At 42.9% G+C, this 27,553-nt stretch overlaps 1 protein-coding gene across 1 annotated transcript; it reads right to left on the bottom strand.

Annotated features, from left to right (window-relative positions):
* Positions 1-1,981: 1,981 nt before the first annotated feature.
* Positions 1,982-27,240, bottom strand: si:dkey-103i16.6 (uncharacterized protein LOC557125 homolog). The gene is given in 9 exon segments (XM_064929624.1): positions 1,982-3,075; positions 3,246-3,458; positions 3,749-3,910; positions 4,167-4,267; positions 4,530-4,762; positions 4,872-5,052; positions 5,055-5,092; positions 5,320-5,551; positions 27,010-27,240. Coding segments are annotated over 8 exon segments (1,371 nt in total). The 5' UTR covers positions 5,544-5,551; positions 27,010-27,240; the 3' UTR covers positions 1,982-2,856.
* Positions 27,241-27,553: the final 313 nt, after the last annotated feature.

A 27,553-nucleotide genomic window follows, 5' to 3' on the forward strand; every position in this document is an offset into this window, starting at 1 on the left:
TTCAGATGAGAAGCATGCAGACGCCTTTACACGCTAGAAATGTAAAGGTAATTTTTGAATGAGCCAACATATGCAGCGTTAACCGTGATTGCAGTCTCCACGAGTGCGGGATGGACAAGAGCCCTAGAAATGTACTAAGTACATTAATGTCTCATTCCAAAATCACGGAGTTGGTCCCTCCTTTGCTATAACAGCCTCCACTCTTCTGGAAGGCTTTTCACTAGATGTTGGAACATTGCTGCAGGGACTTGCTTCCATTCAGCCACAATAGCATTAGCGAGGTCGGGCACTGATGTTGGGCGATTAGGCCTGGCTTGCAGTCGGCGTTCTAATTCATCCTTAAGGTGTTCGATGGGATTAATCTCAGGGCTCTGAGAACCCAGTCAAATTCTTCCACTCTGATCGACAAACCATCTCCGTATGGACCTCACTTTGTGCATTGTCATGCTGAAGCAGGAACGAGCCTTCCCCAAACTGTTGCCACAAAGTTGGTAGCACAGAATCGTCTAGAATGTCATTTAAGATTTCCCTTCACTGGAACTAAGGGGCCAAGCCAAACCATAAAAGACAGTCACCAGACCAGTATTATTCAGCCACCAAACTTTAGTTGGCCCACCCTCCCTCGGGCAGGTAGCGTTCTCCTGGCTTCCGCCAAACCCAGATTCATCACTCCAGAGAACGCGTTTTCACTGACAAGAGTCCAATGGCGGTGAGCTTTACACCACTCCAGCCGACATTGCGCATGGTGATCATGGGTTTCCATGGCCGAGCAGCCTATTTCATGAAGCTCCCGACGACCAGTTCTTGTGCTGATGTTGCTTCCAGAGGCAGTTTAACTCAGTTGTGAGTGTTGCAATAGAGGACAAAGGTGCTACAGTACTCGGCGGTCCCGTTCTGTGAGCTTGTGTGGCCTACCACTTAGCGGCTGAGCTGTTGTTGCTCCTAGATGTTTCCAATTCACAATAACAGCATTTAGTTGACCAAGGTAGCTCTAGCAGGGCAGACATTTGACACTGACTTATTAGACTGGTCGCATCCTATGACAGTGCAGTGTTGAAAGTCATGGCTCTTCAGTAAGGCCATTCTACTGACAATGTTTGTCTATGGAGATTGCATGGCTCCGTGCTCGATTTTATACACCTGTCAGCAATGTGTGGCTGAAATCCACAAATTTGAAGGGGTGTCCACATACTTTTGTATATATAGTGTATGCTGGGTAGACTGTTAAACAGAACTCATTGGGATTTGAACTGGGAACCTTGAACGTATTGCAACCCACATTTTAACGCCCTCCGAACTACCTGTCTGCAAGCCTTTTATTTCACTCTCACGAAGATCTGCTCACTGAGCTTTCATCCACCAATCAGTCCCGGCTACCTCCGGAGGTGGTCGGAATGATGATCAAGCTGTTTTTTTTTTTAAATGTCTATACTGTTCTAAAAATGTGGGCACAATCAGAATGTGGGAAAGGACACCGGACCAATGTTGGCACCAGGTCTAAATGGGGCTCATGAGGAAAGAAAGTGTTAAATTACATAGTTATTCTCACTCTGTAATAATTCAGTTAATGAGAACAGAGATTTGAAAATGGTTTTCCTTGGTAAATGACCACTACTACCTGCTCACTCTAGCTAGAACATAATGAACTTGTAAAATAATTGTAACTATACTGTCAGTTGTTGCCTGGCTACCCAAACTCCTTTCTGCTGCCAAACACTATGCCATGATCACAGACATTGTTTCTTCTCTGCCTTGAGTCTCGATCTGATGCTGTGTTAAACTGGCATCTTCCTAGAGCTCAGACTTTCTGACCTGAAGAACACTGAGATACGTAGTTTTTTTTTCGGTTCCCAGTTTTGAAAGCACCAAGAGTACCGCCAAGATGTTTTTAGGAGAGAACTTTCGATTGGTCCCAGAAACGGATTGGGTTGGGTCAGCGTGAGAACACACTTTGCATTTTTAGTGGAATACAACACAGAAGTCAAAAGGCTGAGTTTAATTTATTATTAAATATGTATTTTTGTACAATTAATATAATACAGTCCTGTCCAAAATAAATCTAACCAAAAAGAATGCATGAAGTGTACAGTTAACCACATGAATTAAGGACAACCCTTATCCTGGCGTTGAAACTTCTGAACCTTTCATGAGGATGATGAAAAGGAAACTGCCCTACTAGACCATAAGTCAAAACATTTAAAAAAGGATCATTTTATCTTTTGTCCTAAAAATACAAGTGCTCAATGGTCTTTAATTCAAAATGCAAAGTGTTGAATCCCAGAGGGGTACTGCATAGACAGACGGGTGGAGAACAGTGCAATGAGTGCAAAATGGAATACTTGCATTAGGCCAACATTGACAGAGCATGGAACCTGTCACTCAGAGCAAACTGCATACATTTCAAATGCGCACATACAGATATTGGGTCCTTGACTCCTTTGTTGAGGGGCAGAGACATTTCTGAGTTTTGGATGGAGCCCCCCACTCAGTGGCAGCGGTGTCTGAAAACACACAGCGGGACACTGCAAACTCGGGAGGTCACGTCTCCCATGGTAATTTACCACTGTCCTCTAAGACTGGGCATAAACCCAAGTTCCTGCCCTCCTCCCCCAAGCCTGAATAACCATTTACACCCCCCCACCCCATTTAGACAAAACCCCTGAATCCTCACTTTGCTGGCCATTTCAGACAACGAGGAGGTTCACTTATGTGCTGAAAATGTCAATTTGCATTGATTTGAAACATTCATACTGTACACATGCACACGTCAGCAAACGCTGACACAAACGTTTTCCAGTATTTCCTCGACCAATTGAAATGAGTATATTTTTTTGGGGGGGGGGGACATGTTCAGTTTCATTTACTTGGGCTGGATGAAACTATGCTCTTGCTGTCTGACTCTGAGTCGCTCTCACTACTGCCGTTGGTGGGGCCACTGGCCCCTGGCCTGGACTTAGGGGGCAACCTTCCTCGGGGCTCTGATGCCCCTCTCCTCCCCAGGCCAGTGGCTTTGGTCTGGGTGGGCCCTTCTCGGCCCCTTCCTGATGAAACATTGCTTACCAGAGTAGGGATGGTCTGCAGAGAAATGACGCAACCACATAAAAATACTAATCTAAGCCCATGACAAACCAAGAGAAGGGGAGAGAGCAAGCTAGTTCAAACAGCCTATATTTTAAGCAGATGCCACTAGAAATAACACTGGCCTAAACTATATATATATATAGAATGTGTTGCATTGTACATACCCCATTTTCCTGACTGGTCATCAGGTCTTGGATCTCAGAATGCCACCCTAGGAATTCCCCAAACCTCCTGACCGTGTCCACCAGGTCCCCCAGCTCTATGTAGTCACCCCTCCTCAGGGGCACCTTCTGAAAGGGACCCACCGCGTCCCGGTTCAGGAGCAGCCGCGGAACCGTGGACCTCACTGTGTTCACCAGGCTGGCAAAGGGCTCGATCTGGCAGAAACCACATGATGTAAGACAGTGAGTCAGATCCATAGAAAGAACGCTGATGTTATGACATTGGTTCACTATTTTGTGCTTATTTTCAAGTCTTATGGTGTTGTTGTTTCATCACAACTGTTAAGTTTGTATTCTGGTTAAGATCAGCTAAAATAAGTGAATTAACACTTTTAGGCAACTGAACTCAAGTGACAAATAGTGTGGAGTAGTTGGCCGTGTGGTGCGGTACTGTTTCAGTAGCCAATATAACATTTCTGCAGCCGCTTAACAGTTTTGAGGTTCACCTGTAAAGACGTGCCCATGATGATGAGCAGGTCAGCTTTAGGGAAGTCTTTAGAATGCAGGAAGTACTTCTCAGGAAGGTCCTCTCCAAAGAACACTATGTCCGGTTTGACCGTGGCCTGGCAGAATGTACAGACCGGGACCTTGTCACTCATTATGGCACTCTGGAAGAGACGGTCATCCAAGAGAAGTTGGTCAAAGATTTACCAGGACTACTTTAGGCTGTTTAGCTCCTGCATTTGAATGTCTTGAATATTCTTTAAAGCAAACCCTGAATCAAGTCCATATTCATCTGTGTTACAAACTGGTGGCTTATCATTGCCATCTTTGTGGGTTTTGTGAATTAAGTTATTTTCATTTCTGATATTTTTCTGACCATCTGTGATTGGCATGGGCTGGTGACCTTTTGTCCTGGTTTACCTTGGCCTCCTGGGCAGGGAATGGGGTGTAGCACAGGTGACAGGAAGCAGTCGCAAAACTTCCATGAGCCTCCACCAGCTTCTCGTCTGGGATGCCACTTACTGTTAAGAGGAGAGGATGAGTCAGTGTCAATAACATTCACTAACATGGATTGTGAGGTCCTTTCTCACATCTTTAATGTCAGTTGTTTGAGATGATACTGCCTGTTTAAGTTTCCCCTGCTCTGTCACAATGAAAGGCATTTTGAAATTCTGTGCCTTCTTTCTGTTTTCTACCACACATTTTATTGAAGGACGAGTCAACTTAAACATGAGCAGATTCACTTTCCCAAAAGACCCACCCAGTCCCTCCCCCCACACCCACTCTTCTCCAGGCCGTCAATGTTCTGAGTGTACATGCGGAGCAGCAGGCCCTTGAGGTGCAGCATGTGGATGAAGTAGTGGATGTAGTTGGGTCGGTGGCTGCCTGGGTACAACTCCTTGGCCAGGGAGAAGAAGGGCCGAGGGTCGTTGGAGAAGTACTCGATGTTGAAGATGGCCTCCGGGTAGGGGATGTTGTACTTGGCCAAATTGGCGTACAGCCCTGTGCCCGGGGTCCTAGTGGGAGGGAGGATAGAAACACAAATTGGAGTGAGACAAAAACGAGAGCAAGAGAAAGTGAGCAAGTATACTCTAGAACCCATAGGACTTGCACCCACAACCCCACCTAAAGTCTGGGATACCGCTGGCAGTACTGATGCCTGCACCGGCCACCACCACCACGTTCTTACAGCGCCCCAGTTTCACCAGTCGAGACACAGCAGCCAGGCCTCCCCGGGGAGAGGGATTCATTGCCGGCCCAGAGGGGGAGCTCTGTGTAGGCTTAGAGCCAGAGGACGACGGACCCCCTGGATGGGGCCACTGCTGCCCTTAGACACCCTCCCTTTCCTGAAACAACACAAAGTTAGAAAATCATTATTCAATCTTATTGTCACATCTGTGACCCCACAGTCTCCAATCTTTTGATGTTATTAATTTTACAAAATATATTTGCTGTGAAATGGAATAGAGCAGAATACATCTTCAATTCAGTTCTTCCCAAATGCAAGAAGTACAAGTATCCATCCAACTGGATAACTGAAAATATTCTTCATGACTGATGTAATTGGAATTACCGTGGTAGTGAGGTGTCTTGTCCACTCACGCTCATTTGACTGAGGTCCTGGGCCAGGGGTAGGGCTGAGTCTGTCTGCTTCCTCTGCTGGGTCCCATGTGGGCCAGGCCCAGAGTCCTGGGGCGGCTCTGTGTGCCAGGCCTGGGGGGTGGAGCTACGGGTCAACCTGGTGTGGGCAGGCCCCTGGGGGGCCCTCTTGTCCCAGCTGGATCTGGCCTTGCTCATATTTCCACCTGCCAATGGAAACACAGGACCATCCAAATGTCAGTCTCTTGACACTTCAGTCAGAAGCTAGCTCACATTTTCATCTGAAAATCAAAAAGTCTTTACCAATATGAGATGTGTTGGATGAAAAAGATATGTTTGGAAATTAGGAGGAAAAAAATCTGAATTTCGGTGAAATATCATGCACTTGTTTGTTCAGCCACTTATTATTTTACATATTTCTTAATCCATTGATTCCTTTTTTTCTATTAAAGGGTTTCTTAAATGTTTATATTTTCTAAATTGTAACTATGAAATAATACATATGGAATCATGTAGTAATCAAATAAAACTGTTATATTTAAGATTCTTCAAAGAATCTTTGTGCAAAGCTGCCTTGACAGCTTTGCACAATCTTGCCATTCTCTAAACCAGAACCATGAGGTAGTCACCTGGAATGCATTTCAATTAACAGGTGTGCTTTGTTAAAAGTTAAATAGTATAACTTTAAGTTCTTCAAGTGCAGTCGCAAAAACCATCAAGCTCAGGCCTCCCGGGTGGCGCAGTGGTCCAAGGCATGCTGTGCCACCAGAGACTCTGGGTTTGCGCCCAGGCTCTGTCACAGCTGGCCGCGACCGGGAGGTCCGTGGGGCGACGCACAACTGGCCTAGCATCGTCCGGGTTAGGGTGGGTTTGGCCGGTAGGGATATCCTTGTCTCATCGCGCACCAGCGACTCCTGTGGCGGGCCGGGAGCAGTGTGCGCTAACCAAGGAAATGGTGTTTCCTCCGACACATTGGTGCGGCTGGCTTCCGAGTTGGAGGCGCGCTGTGTTAAGAAGCAGTGCGGCTTGGTTGTGTTGGGTTGTGTTTCGGAGGACGCATGGCTTTCGACCTTCGTCTCTCCCGAGCCCGTACGGGAGTTGTAGCGATGAGAAGATAGTAATTACTAACAATTGGATACCACGAAATTGGGGCGAAAAGGGGTTAAAATTGATTTAATAAATAAAAAAAACTTCAAGCTCTATGATGAAACTGGCTCTCATGAGGACCACCACAGGAAAGGAAGACCCAGAGTTATCGCTGCAGCAGAGGATAAATTCATTAGTGATAAGCCTCAGATTGCAGCCCAAATAAATGCTTCACAGAGTTCAAGTAACAGAAACATATCAACATCAACTGTTCAGAGGAGACTGTGTGAATCAGGTCTTCATGGTCAAATTGCTGCAAAGAAACCACTACTAAAGGAGACTAATAAGAAGAAGAGACTTGCTTGGGCCAAGAAACACGAGCCATGGACATTAGACCGGTGGAAATCTGTTCTTTGGTCTGATTTGACATTTTTTGATCCAACCTCCATGTCTTTGTGAGATGCAGAGTAGGTGAACGGATGTGGGGTGCTTTGCTGGTGACACTTCAGTGAATTCAAGGCACACTTAACAGCATTCTGCAGCAATACGCCATCCTCTCTGGTTTGCGCTTAGTGGGACTATAATTTGTTTTTCAACTGGACAATTACCCAACACACATTCAGGCTGTGTAAGGGCTATTTGACCAAGAAGGAGAGTGATGGAGTGCTGCATCAGATATGCCTGGCCTCCAATCACCTGACCTCAACCCAATTGAGAAGGTTTGGGATGAGTTGGACCGCAGAGTGAAGGAAAAGCAGCCAACAAGTACTGAGCATATGTGGGAACTCCTTCAAGACTGTTGGAAAAGCATTCCAGTTGAAGCTGGTTGAGAGAATGCCAAGAGTGTGCAAAGCTGTCATCAAGGCAAAGGGTGGCTACATTGAAGAATCTAAAATCTATTAAGATTTGTTTAACACTTTTTTGGTTACTACATGATTCCACATGTGTTATTTCATAGTTTATGTCTTCACTATTATTCTACAATGTAGAAAATAGTAAAAAATAAAGAAAAACCCTTGAATGAGTAGGTGTGTTCAAACTTTTGACTGGTACTGTATAATAAACTAATTAATTGTTTTTAGCTCCAACAGGTTTCACACAGCTTTACACGCTCTGAACCCCTTCCCTCTAAATTACGCTGGCTTTCTGACCCATATTTAAAAATCAGGTTCAACAGAATCATAGTGGCGCTCCTTTGTGCTCTCTCCCTTGGCCCAGTGAAAAGCTGAAATGTTTAAAAAACTGTCACCGCTCAAACAAAAGGTAATGGCTGTAATATATTTAGCACCCCCCTCTTCAGCGGCTATGCTAATACAGTCCACAGCTGTGGCAGCTTTCATGTTCTGAGAGAGAAGAGAGGGGCGAGTAGAGGTGGAGTGGGGGACGAGGGTAAAAAGTGGGGTGGTGGGCAGGGGTGAAAGAGAACCCTAGATTGACTGTGTGTCAACAAACCCAGCTGGGAGAGAAAGGAGGATGCCCCTTCCAGGCCCCCTGAAACAGAGGAGAAAAGGAGAGGGGGACAGAGAAATGATATGCAGGGAACGAAGGAGAAGAGAACGGAAAGGAGGGTGTGTGTGTCTTTTGCAAACCTTTTCTGGGCCTTCAAAGAACTTGCATGGGCAATGAGTGAGTGAGAGTGATCAGGGGAGAGAGAGAGAGAAAGAGAGGAGACAAAGGAGCTACTACCCATAAAGCAGGGCCAGCGTCAGAGCATGGGGAGGAGATAAGACCAGGCTTTTCACTAGGGCTCCTTATCGGCCTCAGGAGGTGGTGACATGGGGGGTCTCAATGTAAGCAGTTCACATGACATTGATGCAATACACAACAAAGCTATAAGAACATTTAGACTACTGACTGATGGAAGGGGGAGATGTTCTAAGTGTCTATGGTGGGTAGCTAGCATCGACATGGTAAAAGAAAACATCTTGTAGCCAATCTACGGCTGGTGTTCTTGAAGAAAGAAAAGACCTACTCTTAAAGATATTGAACGGGATCTTAAGCACTTACAAATTCTTAACATGTTGTACAATTGGAATTGGTAACAGATATTTTTTTTTCAGGATGTAAGATATCATACGAAATGGATGACATACAGAATTTTCAGTGACCCATTTAGACTTGTGAGCGCCACTTTCAAAACTACTGGCTAAAATGATAAAACATCTGTAGCATAACTTTAACTCAAAGACAAACGTATCAAAAAGGTACAGCAACTTCACTTTCAAATCATGTTTTTAGCCAAGAAAACTATGAGCTCATTTTCTGGACATTTCATCTTTTTAACCACCAGACCAGTGGCATCTTGTCCTGAAAGGCTGAAGTCCCCACATCACCACTGCTTTCATGCATGTTCCTGCAGTTCTATTAAAAAGCTCAGGTGGGGGGGTGGGGGGGTATTTAGTCCCCCCAAAAAGACACTGCTGAGTAGGACCAATAAATCACTGCACTGGTTATTAAGGTCCCACACAGATGGTGCAGGGTTACTGGCTAGTCCACTCAGTCCTGGCATGAGCCACAGTATAACACTCGTCTTCAAGAGAGAGTTAATGCAGCAAGCAAGAAACAGCAACGAGAGTGTGTGTTCGGATGTTGTTTGCCCATTTTGTGCAAAGGGCATTCCAGAGTCATAATGAAGGTGAAGGGCAGGCTTCTTTTAGGTGGAATGATTGGGGACAAATGAAGCAGTGGACTGAATGTTTCATTGGTCTTGTCCCACACATAGCAACCTTTTGAACAGAAAAATGGGTTAATTAGAACCATAACTCACCTCAACATGCCTGATAGCGGATCTAAATCCACATAATCCTGCTCTAGAAGAGGAACAGGATGAATAGGTAAGCGAATTTAGCAAGCAGAAAACATGTATAGATAGTGTGATCATATGAGCTTAATTCCTGAAAATGGTTAACTAGGCCTAACTTTCGTAACTATTTAATGGATAGCCTATCCATTCAATAGGTAGCCCTTTACCCCCACACTGATAAGCACCCAAATAGAAACACAGTGGCTGTACAGTAACATGCTATACATGAAGTCAGAGCTCAGGGTCTCGGTCACCGCTTCACAGCGTTGTATGAGTTTTGACTAACAGACATTCTGAACTTGAGCAGCAAGACTCTGCCGCCGCTTTGTCATACCAGCAAGCAAAACACCCCGAGTCCAAAATCTGCACTTCACATTTCCATATCATAAATCTCATGTCATATATCGTCTCAACTAGAGGTCGACTGATTAAATCGGCATGGCCGATTAATTAGGGCTGATTAATTAGGTCCGATTTCAAGTTTTCATAACAATCAGTAAATCTGCATTTGTGAACGCCGATTATGGTCGATTACATTGCAATCCACGAGGAGACTGCATGGCACGCGAGTGCAAAAAGGAACCAAGGTAAGATGCGAGCTAGCATTAAACTTATCTTATATATAAAAAAAGTCAATCTTAACATAATCACTGGTTAATTACACATGGTTGATGATATTACTAGTTTAACTAGCTTGTCCTGCGTTGCATATAATTGATTTATAATCAAATCACAGCCTACTTCGCCAAACAGGTGATGTTTTAACAAAAGCGCAATCGTTGCACTAATGTACCTAACTGTACATCAATGCCTTTCTTAAAATCAATACACAAGTATATATTTTTAAACATGCATATTTAGTTAAAAGAAATTCATGTTAGCAGGCAATATTAACTAGGGAAATTGTATCACTTCTCTTGCATTCTGTGCAAGCAGAGTCAGGGTATATGTAGCAGTTTGGGCCACCTGGCTCGTTGCGAACTGTATGAAGACCATTTCTTCCTAACAAAGACAGTAATTTGCCAGAATTTTACATAATTATGACATAACATGTTCTGAGCAAGCAACTTAAACATGAGCTGTTTTTTTACATGGCACATATTGCACTTTTATTTTCTTCGCATTATTTAAACCAAATTGAACATGTTTCATTATCTATTTGAGAATAAATGGATTTCATTTATGTATTATATTAAGTTAAAATAAAAGTGTTCATTCAGTACTGTTGTAATTGTCCTTACTCCTTTACAAGGGACTGTTTTTGGATTGTGTAAACAAAAGTAATTGTGGATACAGGGTTGTGTTCCAAACCAAACAACTACAAGTGTGCTTGCTATAGTTCCACAACAACACAGCTAGGAAAGCACCTTATAGTTGAAGACTCTTCTTTGAGTCATAGAAGTACATTGAAATTACTTAGGAACTGTGCACACGAGGTGTGTGGCCACTTGGAAACACAAGTTACTCCTCTCACTCAAACCCTTGTCATTTGTTTGTCTTATGATGGACCTACCAAACATTGTCCAATAATATTATGTTACTGAATGTATCCAGAGTATTTTCAGATTTCGTTGTCATCAAATGTGGCAAAAAGTACAATAAAATGTCAAATGCACATAAAATCAACAGTGTAATGCTTGGATTCAATCTTGTATCAGGTGAACTGTTGTGTCCTCACCTTTAGTCTAATCATTTTCCAATAATATCGAAACGGTTCCCTTTTAATTGCTACCATGTTCATGCATGTTTCCATATTTCTTCTGTAAGAAACATTAAAATTTAGCCCCATCCATATAGGCCAATTCCCACGAGTGTAAGGGTTTAAGAATGGTTGAATCTGAAGTTAAGTATGAATCAAATAAAACAAACTGTATGTCACATGTGCCGAATAGAACCTTACCGTGAAATGCTTACTTGAGAGCCCTTAACCAACAATCCAGATTTAGAAAATATTAATAAAATGTTGCTAAATAAACTAAAGGAAAATAGTAACACAATAACAAGGCTAGATACAAGGGGTACCGGTACAGAGTCAATGTGCAGGTGTACGGGTTAGTTGAGGTAATATTATCCACATTTTGTTATGCTACAGCCTTATTCTATTATGGATGAAATAAAAACATTTCCTCAATCTACACAGAATACCCCAGAAAGTTTTGCAACTTTGTATTTAAAATAAAGTTGTATAAAGTTACAGAAGTATTCAAATCCTTTGCTATGAGACTCCAAATTGAGCTCAGGTGCATCCTGTTTCCATTGATCATCCTTGAGATGCTTCTAAAACTTGGAGTCCACCTGTGGTAAATTCAATTGACTAGACGTGATTTGGAAAGGTACACACCTGTATGTATAAAGGTCCCACAGATGACAGTGCATGTCAGAGCAAAAACCAAGCCATGAGGTCGAAGGAATTGTCCGTAGAGCTTTGAGACAGGATTGTGTTGAGGCACAGATCTGGGGAAGGGTACCAAAACATTTCTGCAGCATTGAAGCTCCCAAGAACGCAGTGGCCTCCATCATTCTTAAATGGAAGAAGTTTGGAATCACCAAAACTCTTCCTAGAGCTGGCCACCCAGCCAAACTGAGCAATCGGGGGAGAAGGGCCATGGTCAGGAAGGTGACCAAGAACCCAATGGTCACTCTGACAGAGCTCCAGATGTCCTCTGTGGAGATGAGAGAAGGATAACCAGAAGGATAACCATCTCTGCAGCACTTCACCAATCAGGTCTTTATGGTAGAGTGACCAGACAGAAGTCACTCCTCAGTAAAAAAAAGGCACTTGACAGCCCGCTTGGAGTTTGCCAAAAGGCACCGAAAGGACTCTCAGACTATGAGAAACGAGATTCTCGGGTCTGATGAAACCAAGATTTAAAACTCTTTGGCCAGAATGCCAAGCGTCACGTCTGGAAGAAACCTGGCACCACCCCTGTGGTGAAGCATGGTGGTGACAGCATCATGCTGTGGGGATGTTTTTCAGGGGCAGGGACTGGGAGACTATTCAGGATCGAGAGAAAGATGAACGGAACAAAGTACAGAGAGATCCTTAATGAAAATCTTCTCCAGAGCCCTCACAGCTTTAGACTGTGAGTGAAGGTTCACCTTCCAACAGGACAATGACCCTAAGCACACAGCCAAGACAACGCAGGAGTGGTTTCGTGACAAGTCTCTGAATGTCCTTGAGTGGCCCAGCCAGAGCCCAGACTTGAACCTGATCTAACATCTCTGGAGAAACCTGAATATAGCTGTGCAGTGACGCTCCCCGTCCAACCTGAGAGAATCTGCAGAGAAGAATGGGAGAAAGTCCCCAAACACAGGTGTGCCAAGCTTGTAGCGTCATAGCCAAGAAGTCTCGAAGTTGAAATCGCTGCCAAAGGTGCTTCAACAAAGTACTGAGCAAAGGGTCTGCATACTGTAAACGTGATGTTTAAAAAAATGTTTTATAAATTTGCAAAAAACCTAAAACTTGTTTTTGATTTGTCATTATGGGGTATTGTGTGTAGATTGATGAGGAAAACAAACAATTTAACTCATTTTAGAATAAGGCTGTAACGTAACAAAATGTGGGAAGTCAACAGGTCTGAATACTTTCCGAATGCACTGTATAGGTAGGGGTAAAGGGACTATGCTTAGATAAACAGAGAGTAGCATAAGCGTTTGTGTTATCAATATGTGTGCGTGTTGGAGTGTCAGTGTAGTATGTGTGACAGGGTGGTTAGAATCCAGTGAGTGTACATCAAGCCTGTGCAAGAGAGTCAGTGCAAAACATAAGAATAAATACAAATAAAATACGGGGGTCAATGTAAATAGTCCTGGTAGCCATTTGATTCACTTTTCCGCAATCATGTGACTTGGGGGTAGAAGCTGTTAAAGAAGCTGTTTTGGTCCCAGACTTGGCTATCCGGTACTACTTGCTGTGTGGTAGCAGACAGAAGAGTCTATGACTTGGGTGGCTGGAGTCTGACAATTTTTAGGATCTTCCTCCTATTTCTCCTCCCACTTCAAACTAATAAATGCTAAAGTAGAGCAGAAAACAACCGCTGCAGTGGAAGGGTAATGTCCAGCTGATATGTGCTCCAGAGGTCAGCTCCATTGTGAGTGAGGGGGGAGAAAGTTGTCTTGTGCTAAAGAGAGACTTAACAAGCCTGAACATGGGGGCTTAACTCCAAAGGGGAGGGCAAAAACCAACATGGTCGCCGGGGTTGGAGGAAACCATGGTGAGGAGGCTAGCAACGGTCTCTCAGTAATGGAATGAGCAGCCTGACAGGAGCTGTCGGTAGCTAGCTACTGGGGGAAATACACAGAGTTAAGTCAACAGAAGAGAGACAGGGGGAATCTTCGTTCAGCGACTTGTGTTGACAAATGTATTGCAATTATTTTACTATGGGCCTGACTGGCAGCACAAGTGCAGTTGGTGATGTCCAATTCACCATATTCAGTGGATGTAATCATCCATAACACCTCTTAATATCAATGTATGTGCAAGTCCCATACAACATTTTTGTGGGAAATATATAGCCCCAGTTTGGAAAATATATCAATACCCAGATCAACAATGAATGGCCAGAGAGGGTTTGTATTTATTTCTATAATAAAAAAATCTTTTTAAACGCAATTATGCTACTTGATGCTGCTCTAATACCATGATTGTTCTTTAATGACAAATAAATCCCTGTATAAATGACAAAAGATTTAGAGAGGATTTGAGGATTTGAGAGCCCTCCCCTCGACATGGCCTTTGAGTTGGGGCAGCTCTCCCACCTCTCCTCAACCAAAAGCTCAGTCCCCGCAGTCCAAATCCTCTCCCCAGTGAACTGACCCTGCCTCAGCGTTGGGATGGGGTGCAAGGACCACCAGGTGTGAGGTGGCCCCACGTATGGGGGTTACAGTAATCTAATTAGAGCTGTCCCTCAACTCTGCTCACCACCCTTACCCTGCCTTACCCCTCCAAAACAGCCCAGCTCTATAATCATTTTACAAGTCAGAGAGAGACCAACATTTCCTGTAGATCCATCCAGAATCCCACCACACACACCTCAACATAGCCTTCAACCGCTACTCTGCAAGAGGTCCCAAGTGAAAAATTAGGCTTATGTGGAAAAAGAAGTGGCACACTAACTAGTACCAATGCTGGAGCTGAACACTGTTCTACCATGGACACTGTTTGAAGCTGATGTGTCTTTAATAACCTCAAGGCTACAGTTGCTGAGAGTGAGCAATGCAAAATCGTGGTGGGTTTTAACAGCTACTCAGCCTGATACACAATCTGAGAGAAAGAGACAGGCAGTAAAACGTTTAACTTAAAAGCATTAACCCTCTGCTTGCTGCCAAACTCTACTTTTCCCCTTGGTCCACCTGTCGATCAATGCTGCCCCTCAATGGCAAAGATTGGAATTGACAGGCAGCTCAGTCACCATGGAGACCTCTTGAAGCTTCTGAAGAGGCAAAAGTGTCTGTTCTTTCCCCCCACCCCTGCACTAATGACATTTCACTTAGTGTTGCATCTTTGTTGGATTCTCAATTGGCACAAAGCAACTAATTTGTGTTGGGTATATATTGTTTGCTCAAAGAGAGAGCAAGTGAGAGAGAGAGACGGGGGGTTGAGCCTTGTTGCTTAGTAGAGTGATTTCCAAGTCAACACAAATGACTACAACTAATGACTCTTGTCCAGTTACTTTTTCTAATGAAGTACTGCCAGCAGAAATATTCAAAGCATGCATTTTCTTCCTCTCTGTAGTTAAATGACAGAAGAGAGCAGTAAAATGTAGGCAAAACTCAGACCTTAATGAGATTGGACAGAGGAAATGGAGGTTCAAAGTGTAAGATTAAGTAAGATTGTCATTGATCATCTGTGTATGCTCATCTCAATATGGTAAACTCCTTTGGAAAATCTTTTTCAAAAATGCTCAAACTACTATATGAATTATTCAACCACCAAATCTAAATCACACTAGCTACACGCCATAGGCTACTGAATACTACCAATGACTTAAATATACACTTTTTTATTTAATTAAACTAGGCAAGTCAGTTAAGAACAAATTCTAAGAGTGTTTTATAAATAAGGATCAACCAGTGGGTCTTGTGACGGGTATATAGAGATGACCAGTTTACAGAGGAGTATAGCGTGCAGTGATGTGTCCTATAAGGAGCATTGGTGGCAAATCTGATGGCCGAATGGTAAAGAACATCTAGCTGCTCGAGAGCACCTTTACCTTCTGATCTATAAATTACATCTCTGTAGTCTAGCATGGATAGGATGGTCATCTGAATCAGGGTTAGTTTGGCAGCTGGGGTGAAAGAGGAGTGATTAGGATAGAGGAAATCAAATCTAGATTTAACCTTAGCCTGCAGCTTTGATATGTGCTGGAAGAAGGACAGTGTACTATTTTTCAAAAATATTTTTTTATTCAACCTTAACTGACATGCCTAGTTAAATTTAAGAACAAATTTGTATTTACAATGACAGCCTACCACAGCCAAACCCTAACCCGGACAATGGTGGGCCAATTGTGCACCACCCTATGGGACTCCCAATCACGGCCGGTTGTGATACAGCCTGGAATCGAACCAGGGTCTGTAGTGATGCTTCTTGCACTGAGACGCAGTGCCTTAGACCGCTGTGCCACTCGGGAGCCAGAATCCCACCATCTAGCCATACTCCCAAGTACTTGTATGAGGTGACTACCTCAAGCCCTAAACCCTCAGAGGTAGTAATCACACCGGTGGGGAGAGGGGCTTTCTTCTTAACAAACCACATAACCTTTGTTTTGGAGGTGTTCAGAACAAGGTTATGGGCAGAGAAAGCTTGTTGGATACTAAGAAAGCTTTGTTGTAGAGCATTTAACACAAAATCCTGCGAGGGGCCAGCTGAGTATAAGACTATCATCTGCATATAAATGGATGAGAGAGCTTCCTAACATGCTGACTGGACACGTCGCGTGCGGGAGCGTCGCAAATTAAATTTAGAAATCCATGTTATTCAATTATTGCGCGCACCAATGAGCATCTGCGATATCAAGGGCTAAAATAAAACTCCTTTCTATTTCTGACGAAGATCTCGCTGCAAGTCCTGCCTCTCCCATCTCCTCATTGGTTTATGGAAGCAGATACCCACGTGCCATCTGCTCATTGGTTACCCCCACGTGGGTGGTTGAAAGACTAACTGTTTTGCTGGTTGTCATGGTAATACTATGAAAGTGTAGATGCCGATCACCATAAGTTCAATGATGAAAAAGCCTGGAAGGAGGAGAGATGACTAGAAACGATTCGGTTGGCTGTTTTGTGTGTGGATTAATTGTCGGAGTAGAAGACCTTGTGCATTTCAGGTAAAATAACAACTCAATGTTTATATCCCAGGACAAATTAGCTAGCAACAGCAAGCTAGCTAAATAGGACAAATTAGCTAGCAAGTGCAGGCTAACAAGCTAAATTTCCATACATGTTTAATGCTTTTCGACCTGACCCCAAAGGAATGTCATTGGTTCAGTTTGTTTTGATATTTTAACCTGCGTGTCATGATCGCGTTTGGTGTAGGGGGACAAAACACATTTATGCACGATAGTGCACAATGGCGAAAGCGCGCAGCCGGTTTGGGTTCCGTGTAATGCTTGAGCTATGTTGTTGATGTGAATTGAGAAGAGCATGGGACAGGATCGAGCCTTGGGGTACTCCTTTGGTGACAGGCAGTGGCTGAGACAGCAGAAGTTCTGACTTTATACACTACACTCTCAGAGGTAGTTAGCAAACCAGGCCAAAGACCCCTCAGAGACACCAATACTCCTTAGCCGGCCCACAAGAATGGAATGGTCTACAATATCAAAAGCTTTGGCCAAGTCAATCAAAATAGCAGCACAACATTGCTTAGAACCAAGGGCAATGGTGACATCACTGAGGACCTTTAAAGTTGCAGTGACACATCCATAACCTGAGCGGAAAACAGATTGCACACTATAGACGCCAAGAATGCCAGTCAGTTGATTATTGACACGTTTTTCCAACACGTTTGATAAATAGGGCAAAATAGAAATGGGCCTATAACAGTTAGGATCAGCTTGATCTCCCCCTTTAAATAAAAGGACGCACTGTGGCTGCCTTCCAAGCAATGGGAACCTCCCCAGAGAGGAGAGATAGGTTTAGCGATGACAGGGGCAGCAACCTTAAAGAAGAACGGATCAAGTTTTACATGGGTCAAGTTTAAGGAGCTCCTTTAGCACTTCGGGCTCAGTGACCACCTGCAGGGAGAAACTTTGTAGCCTGGCAGGGGAAAAAGAGGGAGGAGCATCGGGGATAGTAACATTAGAAGGGGTGGGAGATGAGGAAATGTTGGACGGGGAAGGCAGAGTCAAATAGGAATGTTGACTTAATTATGTGGTGATTAAAGCTCAGCCATGTGCTCCTAGTCAGTAACAACCACATTGTCAACATTAAGGGACATGGGTAGCTGTGAGGAGGAGGGTTTATTCTCCAGGTCTTTAACCGTTTTCCAGAACTTCTTGGGGTTAGACCCACAGAGAGAGAACTGCTCCTTAAAGTAACTAATTTTGACCTTCAGTATAGCCTGAGTGCACTTATTTCCAATTTGCCTGAACAAGAACCAGTCAGCCTGAGTATGCATATGGCCTAGCGATTTGCCAAATGGAATTCTTGAGGTGGAGTAACTGCCCGATCCCGGTCGAACCAGGGACTGAACCGGTTTTTAATTATCATTTTCTTTCTCCAATTTGTAAGTCGCTCTGGATAAGAGGGTCTGCTAAATGACTTAAATGTAATGTAAATGTCTTTATTGTCACATATTTGTTAACAATACCACTGAAAATATCAAAAAAGAAGATCCAAGTGTCTTCAGAGGATCAAGCTGATTCTATACCAATTTCCAGAGGCCAGGTCATTAAAGTTTTTTAGCAAGCGTCTATGACAAATCAGGACAGGTTGTTTCACTGAGCACCCATTACGAACACAGGCTGTAAAACAGTGATCACTAAGGTCATTACAGAAAACACCAGACTAATACCTATCAGGAGTATTTGTAAGGATAACATCAAGATGAGTAGCCTTTTCTGGGTGTTTGGAGTCATACCTTATGGGATTGGTAATAATCTGAGAAAGATTTAGGGAGTCTAATTGCTTTAGGACTTGGTCAGGTGGTTTAAGCATGTCCCAGTTTAGGTCACCTAGCAGGCCAAATTCAGACTTCGTAGAAGGGGCCAGGATAGAGCTTAGGGCATATAAAGATACAGGCCGCTGCCGAAGGTGGCCGATAACACCCAGCAGTCAACAAAGAGTTACTTGAAAGTTCAATGCGTAAAACCAGCAAATCAAATTGTTTGGGAACAGATTTGGTGGAGACAACCGAGCACTGAAGGGGTTTCTTGGTAAAGATTGCCACTCCACCACCTTTGGAAGATCAGTCTTGCCTAAAAAGGTTATAACCATCAGGTGTTCAAAACACTCTTTCTTAACCACATCTGGATTGGAGCTGTGAACACACTTTCAATTGATCCATTTTAGGTAATAAGCTTCTAGTGTTAACATGCAGAAAACCCAGGCTTTTATGCGTGCAGAAATCAGTGAAGCAGATTTTATTATTCTTTTTTGAAAATTATTTTCACCTTAATTTAACTAGGCAAATCAGTTAGGAACAAATTCTTATTTCCAATGGCGGCCTAGGAACACTGGGTTAACTGCCTTGTTCAGAGTTCAGCTCAGGGATTCGATCTTGCAACCTTTCGGTTGCTAGTTCAACGCTCTAACCACTAGGCTACCTGCCACCCCAAATATGAGAACTCAAATCAGAATTGGGGCTAGCAACAGTAGATGGGCAAAGGTGTACATGCACATTTCCAGATATAGTCAGCAGTAATACAATCAGGGCACGGCAGAAGACAGGGGGAGCTCTGCAGTGTTGATTTATAACATTTGAATGTGCATTCGATGGCAACAAGATCATATTGTACAGCAATTTCATCAGGTAGCATGAATACAAAGCCGGCGAGAGGTGGTTAGAATTGTTTGGGAGACCAAGATTCCGTGTAACCAATAGTGAGTCAGAGTTCCGAGTATGGGAACAAACAGTCTGTCCCACAGTTGGGTAAATAAGCAAATTCATAGTTAACAAAGCCCACAGGAGTCATGAGGCAAATAGCATAAAGCACAAGAAAAAATTAATGCATACTTTATAATATGATATAAGCTAAACATACAAATAAAAAATGTATAAAAAAGCTGAAATGTGTAACTTTTTAGGCGACCCAACCAATTCACATAGAAATGTGAGCTAAAGATCTGTCACTCAAAGGCAAATATAAGAAGCGATAGATATGTTCTATGTGCTCTATGTCTATGCTTCCCATTCTTAAGTTTAGTTTTTGTATCTTTTACATTCGGTTTTGTACAACAACTTCAAACATCTGGAAATACAACATTGCTGGTGATTGAAAAGTTATTTCACAGAGGTTTAGATGGTTCAATGATTCTCTAAACTGCTTGTTTTGTCATAAACTGAAATTGGTGCGGCTGGCTTCTGGGTTAAGCGATCAGTGTGTCAAGAAGCACTTGGAAGAGACGTGTTTCAGAGGATGCATGGCTCTCGACGTTCGCCTCTCCAAATGAGTTGTTATTTATGATACAAAGTGATTTGTATATCAGTCATCAGGCAGTTGCCTGCACTGTCGAATAAGCCGGTAGCTGATAACAGAGGCTGGGCTCTTAGGCTGCACTGCCATCTACTGGCTTCCTAAGATTTTACAGGTGAAGTTGTAGATATTGAGTATGAAGATGGCGAGTGCAGATGTAAACTCAGCAACAAAAAAAAAGGTCCCTTTTTCAGGACCCTGTCTTTCAAAGATAATTAGTAAAAATAACTTCACAGATCTTCATTGTAAAGGGTTTAAACACTGTTTCCCCATGCTTGTTCAATGAACCATAAACATGTAATGAACATGCACCTGTGGAACAGTCGAGACCAAGTCTGTTAGACGGTAGGCAATTAAGGTCACAGTTATGAAAACTTAGGACACTAAAGAGGCCTTTCTACTGACTCTGAAAAACACCAAAAAGAAAGATGCCCAGGGTCCCTGCTTATCTGTGTGAATGTGCCTTAGGCATGCTGCAAGGAGAAATACAGATGTAGCCAGGGCAATAAATTGCAATGCCCGTACTATGAGACGCCTAAGACAGCGCTACAGGGAGACAGGCTGGACAGCTGATCGTCCTCGCAGTGGCAGACCACATGTAACACCTGCACAGGATCAGTACATCCGAACATCAAACCTGCGGGACAGGTACAGGACGGCAACAACAACTGCCCGAGTTACACCAGGAACGCACAATCCTTCCAGCAGTGGTCAGACTGTCCGCAAAAGGCTGGACTGAGGGCTTGTAGGCCTGTTCTCACCAGACATCACCGGCAACAACGTCACCTATGGGCACAAACCCACCGTCACTGGACCAGACAGGACTGGCAAAAAGTGCTCTTCGCTGATGAGTTGCGGTTTTGTCTCACCAGGGTTGATGGTCGGATTTGCGTTTATCGTCGAAGGAATGAGCATTACACTGAGGCCTGTACTCTGGAGCTGGATCGATTTGGAGGTGGAGGGTCCGTCATGGTCTGAGGCGGTGTGTCACAGCATCATCGGACTGAGGTTGTTGTGATTGCAGGCAATCTCAACGTTGTGCGTTACAGTGAAGACATCCTCCTCCCTCATGTGGTACCCTTCCTGCAGGTTCATCCTGACATGACCCTCCAGCATGACAATGCCACTAGCTATACTTCTCGTTCTGTGCGTGATTTCCTGCAAGACAGGAATGTCAATGTTCTGCCATGGCCAGCGAAGAGCCGGGATCTCAATTCCATTTGAGCACGTTTGGGACCTGTTGGATCGGAGGGTGAGGGCTAGGGCCATTCCCCCCAGAAATGTCCGGGAACTTGCAGGTGCCTTGGTGGAAGAGTGGGGTAACATCTCACAGCAAGAACTGGCAAATCTGGTGCAGTCCATGAGGAGGTGATGCACTGCAGTACTTAATGCAGCTGGTGGCCACACCAGATACTGACTGTTAATTCTGATTTTGACCCCCCCTCCCCTTTGTTCAGGGACACATTATTCCATTTCTGTTACTCACATGTCTGTGGAACTTGTTCAGATTAGGTCTCAGTTGTTTAATCTTGTAATGTTCATACAAATATTTACACATGTTAAGTTTGCTGAACATAAACACAGTTGACAGTGAGAGGACGTTTCTTTTTTTGATGAGTTTACATCACAGGAGGATGGTGGCGCCTTAATTGGTGTGGACAGGCTCCTGGTAACGGCTGGAGAGGAATGAGTAGAATGGTATCAAATACAAAACACATGGTTTCCATGTGATTGATGCCATTCCGTTCACGCCGTTCCAGACATTATTATGAGCCCTTCTCCTCTCAGCAGCCTCCACTGCTGTACATTAGTATTATTGGTGTGACAGTCATTTGTTCTGGCTGTGGAAAACCATCTCCCATGAACTCCCAGCTTCCTTCATTTGTTTTTGTTTGTTTTTAAAAGCAACAGATCCGTAAAGGAGTTACAGCGATGGGACAAGACTGCAACTACCAATTGGATATCACGAAATTGGGGAGAAAATAATTTTTAAATAATCGGATAATTAGACTGCAATGTGCTTATTTACGATATTAGTCGCATTTTAATTAAATAACCTTAGTATGGCAAAACATAAGGCTTATTTAATTCATTTAGACTTACTTTTCAACATATTGATACAGCCTAACTGATAAAACTGCACTGTTTTGAATTGAAAAGTTCAAATAGAGTATAGTATTGCACATCATGATATATTGTTTTGCAAGTCACAATGTATCGTCAATGTCAAATAGCACTGAGCTACCCTGCAAAGTCACTTCCTGGAGTAGCTCTAACTGTGCATGTTATGTCTCTATGAGACACCATCTTAACAGATTTCATTTGGCTTCAATGCGCTAGAGTTTTTACATAGGAATGAATGGTGTCATTGGAAGTGTTAGAGAGCGTCAAAACCATGATGTAAATTGTGACTGACTGACTCTACAAATAATAACAATAATAATAAGTTGTTATTTATGATGCAAGGTGATTTGTAGATCAGTCATTAGGCAGTTGCCTACACTGTCAAACAAGCACATATCTGATAACAGGGGCTGGGCTCTTAGGCTGCACTGCCATCTACTGGCTTCCTAAGATATTACAGATGAAGCTGCAGATATTGAGTATGAAGATGGCTAGTGCAGATGAAAACTCAGCAGGATGGTGGCTCGTTAATTGGGGAGGATGGGCTCCTGGTAACAGCTGGAGGAATGGTATCAAATACAAAACACATGGTTTCCATGTGTTTAATGCCATTCCGTTCGCTCCGTTCCAGCCATTACTATGAGCCGTCATCCCCTCAGCAGCCTCCACTGCTGTACATTAGTATTATTGGTGTGAGTCATTTTATCTGGCTGTGGAAAACCATCTCCCATGAACTGCCAGCTTCATTCATGTTTTGTTTGTTTTTTAAAAGCAAAAGATTATGTATGAAAAGCACTATATAAAAATACATCTATTATGTAAGGGATCAAGGGGATTGGATGCATGTTTTAAAGAAACGCTCCTCAAAATTAGAGTGGGGCTGAATGTAGAGAATGTTTTCCACTGAGTTTATAGAAACTAAAAATAGCAGCACAGCAAGATGTTTTATGTAAAATATTGTCAATAAAATTAGGTTACTGTTATTGCCGTCCATATTGCAGAATGCATATGACTGTTTTGGCTGCCAGAGCCAGTCTACCTCTTGGACCTTAAGGAGTAATGGTAACATTAGGCACCTTTAAGAGTACATCTTGGGCTAGCTATCACTAATCCTCCCAGTGATTCCCAATACTATAAGCCTGGTCACCCAGATCTGTAGAGTTTTACATTATATTAGTTCATTCCTGACTCTAAATCAAGATGGCGTTTCTTTTGGAATCACACGCACACACACACTCACAGAGAGAGAGAGAGAGAAAAGTATGGACACACCTTCAAATTAGTGGATTTGGCTATTTCAGCGACACCCGTTGCTGACAGTTTTATACAATCGAGCACACCGCCATGCAATCTCCATAGACAAACATTGACAGTAGGCCTTACTGAAGAGCTTAGTGACATTCAATGTGGCACCGTCATAGGATCAGTTCAAGTCAGTTCGTCAAATTTCTACCCTGCTCGAGCTGCCCCAGTGAACTGTAAGTACTGTTATTGTAAAGTGGAAATGTCGAGGAGCAACAATGACCCAGCCACAAAGTGGTAAGCCACACAAGCTCACAGAACGGGACCAAAGTGCTGAAGTACATAAAAATTGTCTGTCTTCTGTTGCAACACCCACTACCAAGTTCCAAACTGCCTCTGGAAGCAATGTCAGCACAATAACTGTTCATCAGGAGCTTCATGAAATGGGTTTCAATGGCCGAGCAACCTCAAACAAATATAAGATCGCCATGTGCAATGCCAAGCGTTGGCTAGAGTGGTGTAAAGCTCGCCTCTATTGGACTCTGGAGCAGTGGGAACGCGTTCTCTAGAGTGACTAATTACGCTTCACCATCTGGCAGTCCGACGGACAAATCTGGGTTTGGTGGATGCCAGGAGAACGCTACGTGGCCAAATGCATAGTGGCAACTGTAAAGTTTGGTGGATGAGAAATAATGGTCTGGGGCTGTTTTTCATGGTTTAGGCTCCTTAGTTCCAGTGAAGGGAAATCTTAATGCTACATCATACAATGACATCCGAGACAATTCTGTGCTACCAACTTTGGGGCAACAGTTTGGGGAAGGCCTTTTCCTGTTTCAGTATGACAATGCCCCTGTGCACAAAGCGAGGTCCATATGGAGATCGTTTGTCGAGATTGGTATGGAAGAACTTGACTGGCCTGCACAGAGCCCTGACTTCAACCCCATCGAACACCTTTGGGATAAATTGTAACACAGACTGCGAGCCGAGCGTAATCGTCCAACCTCACTAATGCTCTCCTGGCTGAATGGAAGCAAGTCCCAGCAGCAATGTTCCAACATCTAGTGGAAAGCCTTCCCAGAAGAGTGGAGGCTGTTATCGCTGCAAAGGGGGGACCAACTCCATATTAATGCCCATGATTTTGAAATGAAATGTTCGACAAGCAGGTGGCCACATATACTACTTGACCAAAAGTATCTTTATAACACAACAATCACTTTGATTGTGATTTAGAATAAAGGTAGACCTACATATTGTTAAGCGACTTTGGATAATTGAAAAGTGCTATATAAGTCCCATGTATCATTATTATTACATAATAAAGTGATTGTTGTGTCGTAAATCAAATCAAAATTTATTTAGACAGTACATTATAGACATGGAACCAATGTTCTTTACAGGAAAAAAAACATTAAAAAAACAATGAAAATAAAAGCTGAAACACTTACTACAAAAAAAAGAAAAAATAAAAATAAAATGTTTATAAGACTGACAAGCTGAATAACTAAAAAGCACCGTAAGGAAAAACAAACCTAAAAATGTGTATTTTAAGATCTCTTAAATATGTCCACAGTTTCATCCCCCCTCAGGATCTCTGGCAGGCTATTCCAAAGCCAGGGGGCATAGTAACTAAAGGCTGCCTCTCCTTGCTTCTTGGTCCTAGGCTTTGGGATAGTTAAAAGGCAGTTCCGGAGAACCTGAGGGACATACTGGGTACACAACTTAAAAGCATGTTTGACATGTATTGTGGTGCACAATTATAGATTCATTTAGAAACCAATATAAGAATCTTAAAATTAATTCTAAAACTCACAGGCAGCCAGTGCAGAGACCTTAAAACCGGTGTAATGTGTGCTCTCTGTCTGGTCTTGGTCAGTACCCGTGCTGCAGCATTCTGTATGTTTTGCAGTTGACCAATGGCTTTATTGGGTAGACCAGACATGAGAGCATTACATTAGTCAAGCCTACTTGTAATAAAAGCATGGGTCTCTTTGCATCAGCCTGAGAGAGAAACGGCCGCACCGTGGCAATGTTCCTCAGGTGGTAAAAGGCTATTTTGGTGACATTCCTAATGTGCGATTCAAAATTTAGTTCAGAATAAATAATTACACCTAGGTTTTTTATCTGATGTTTTATCTTTATTGCTCGTGAATTAAAATGTGCGGCTAGAGTCTCTCTCTGTGCTTTGGCTCCGATAATAAGTACCTTGGTCTTGTCTTGATTTAGCTGGAAGAAGTTGTGAGCCATCCAAGTATTTAAATCACTAACACAGTCTAATAATTTTTCCGTGGAGCTAAAATTGAACCTTGTGGAACGCCACTCTCGACCAGTTAAATATAGGTCCTAAACCAATTTAAAAATGGACCGGAGATGACAACCAACTTTCTAGCCTGTCCAGAAGGACATCATGGTCAACAGTGTTGAATGCAGCACTTAAATCTAAGATTAAAAAGACAGAGAGCAGTTTGGCATGTGTTGGCTCTAAGATAATTTACCACTTTAACTAAGGCTGTCTCTGTGCTGTGGTGGGCATGAAAAACAGATAGGAATATTTCAGAAATATAGTTGGCACTTAAAAAAATAATTTAGCTGTTTGAAAACCAATTTATCCAGAATTTTTCTTAAGAATGGAAGGCTGGAGATTGGCCAAAAATGGCTAAAAGCAAAAGAATCTAGATTACTTTTCATCAGAAGGGGTTTCAACATAGCAGTTTTTAGTGCAGTGGGGAAAGTTCCTGTGGACAGGGAGTGAGTAACAATTTTTCAGATATGCAATTTAAAAACTTTTTTGAAGAAGGTGGTGGGATCGAGAAGGCAGGTAGAAGGCTTAAATTGTGATATCACTTTCCTGAGCATGTCTGTGTCAACCAGGGAAAATAAATCCATAGTGCCTTTGCGTGGTAGGCTAGAGCACATATCAAACTTCTCATCAGGTCTTGCTTAACTAATACTTAACCTAATGTTGGTTCTCTCAAAAATATGCTGCCAACCCATCACATTTAGATGTGGAGGAAAGTTCCCATAGGCTTGCATGGGTAGGATTTATCAAGCCATCAATGGTCGAGAAGAGCACACTCAAATTATTCAGATTTATAGTGATTATGTTAGAAAAATGAGCCAGTCTGTCATTTCTAATTGCCTTGTTATATATGCCAAGTTTCTCTCCGAATATCATAATGGCCCTACCAACTTCGACTCTCTCTGCTTCTGCTATCTTTCTGAAATGTATCTTTAATTGACTAGTTTCCTCACTCATCCAAGGGGCTCTCCGTTTGGATGTGGCCTTTTCAACTTTACTGGAGCTATGGCATTAATGGTTGCGCTTAATTTGTTATTAGTCATCAACTAAATCCTCACAAGAGGAAGGCAGACTAGGTGGTGGAGTATTGTTCATACACAATCAAATCTGTAGCAGCTTCAGAGGTAAGATAGCGTTTCTTAATAACGCGTTGGGCAACAAGGTAGTAAAAATGCACAGATCAAAAAGTAACAACAATTCAGGAGGATATGTCAATAGAAAGTGCATTGGTAACCAGGTCAAGAGTATGGCTGCGGTTATCAAAACACTGAACAAACACAGGCTAGCTAAATAGAATAGATGTCGAATACAACATGTTGGCTTTCAAGGATTGTAGGCTCTGCTGTCAATGCTTTTGTAAGAGACTAGCGTTATTCCTTATCTTGCACAAAATCATGCAAGTTAAGTTACGAAGTACGCAAATTTTTATGATTTTATCAACACGCAAACTGAAGGCAATGTTCGATAAACATGTAAAATTACCTGTCTTTTCAGCGGGCGGAACTTTAGAAAGCTGATGGGATGGAAGGCGCGCGTTGAAGATGTTGCGCAACAAGGGATGTTCTACATCAACATGCAGACTGTGACGCGTGCAACATAGTGACAACTTCTACTTGGCCAGCTCCGAAGAAAGTTTGAATTGCACATGTTTAGATTTCTGTGTTGCTGTATTTCTCCGCTGGCATCTGTCGCATGCAGCACCATTTACCGCGAAGGAAGTACGTCACTTCCAGCTTTCAGTGCGGGAAAATCCTTCTCTGTGCATATGCGATTTGAAATGGATTGCCCTCTCCCGCCAAAATTCTGAAATTTAGAAACGGCATAGACTTTTCGATGTTTTATTTATTATACAGTGGGCCTTCTTGCATTTGAGTACAAAAACATGGTCTATTTTGAATAAGGCCTAGGCATTTATAAATGTGTTAGTGTAACTGTCCAATGAAAATCTCACTTTTAAAAGTTACTATCCTGCTATTTTAGCATGTCAATCTTGTTGGGGCAAACTCAACATTTTTTATATGCATGC

The sequence above is a fragment of the Oncorhynchus masou genome, chromosome 22 (genome assembly GCF_036934945.1).
Source record: "Oncorhynchus masou masou isolate Uvic2021 chromosome 22, UVic_Omas_1.1, whole genome shotgun sequence".
Taxonomy (NCBI): domain Eukaryota; kingdom Metazoa; phylum Chordata; class Actinopteri; order Salmoniformes; family Salmonidae; genus Oncorhynchus; species Oncorhynchus masou.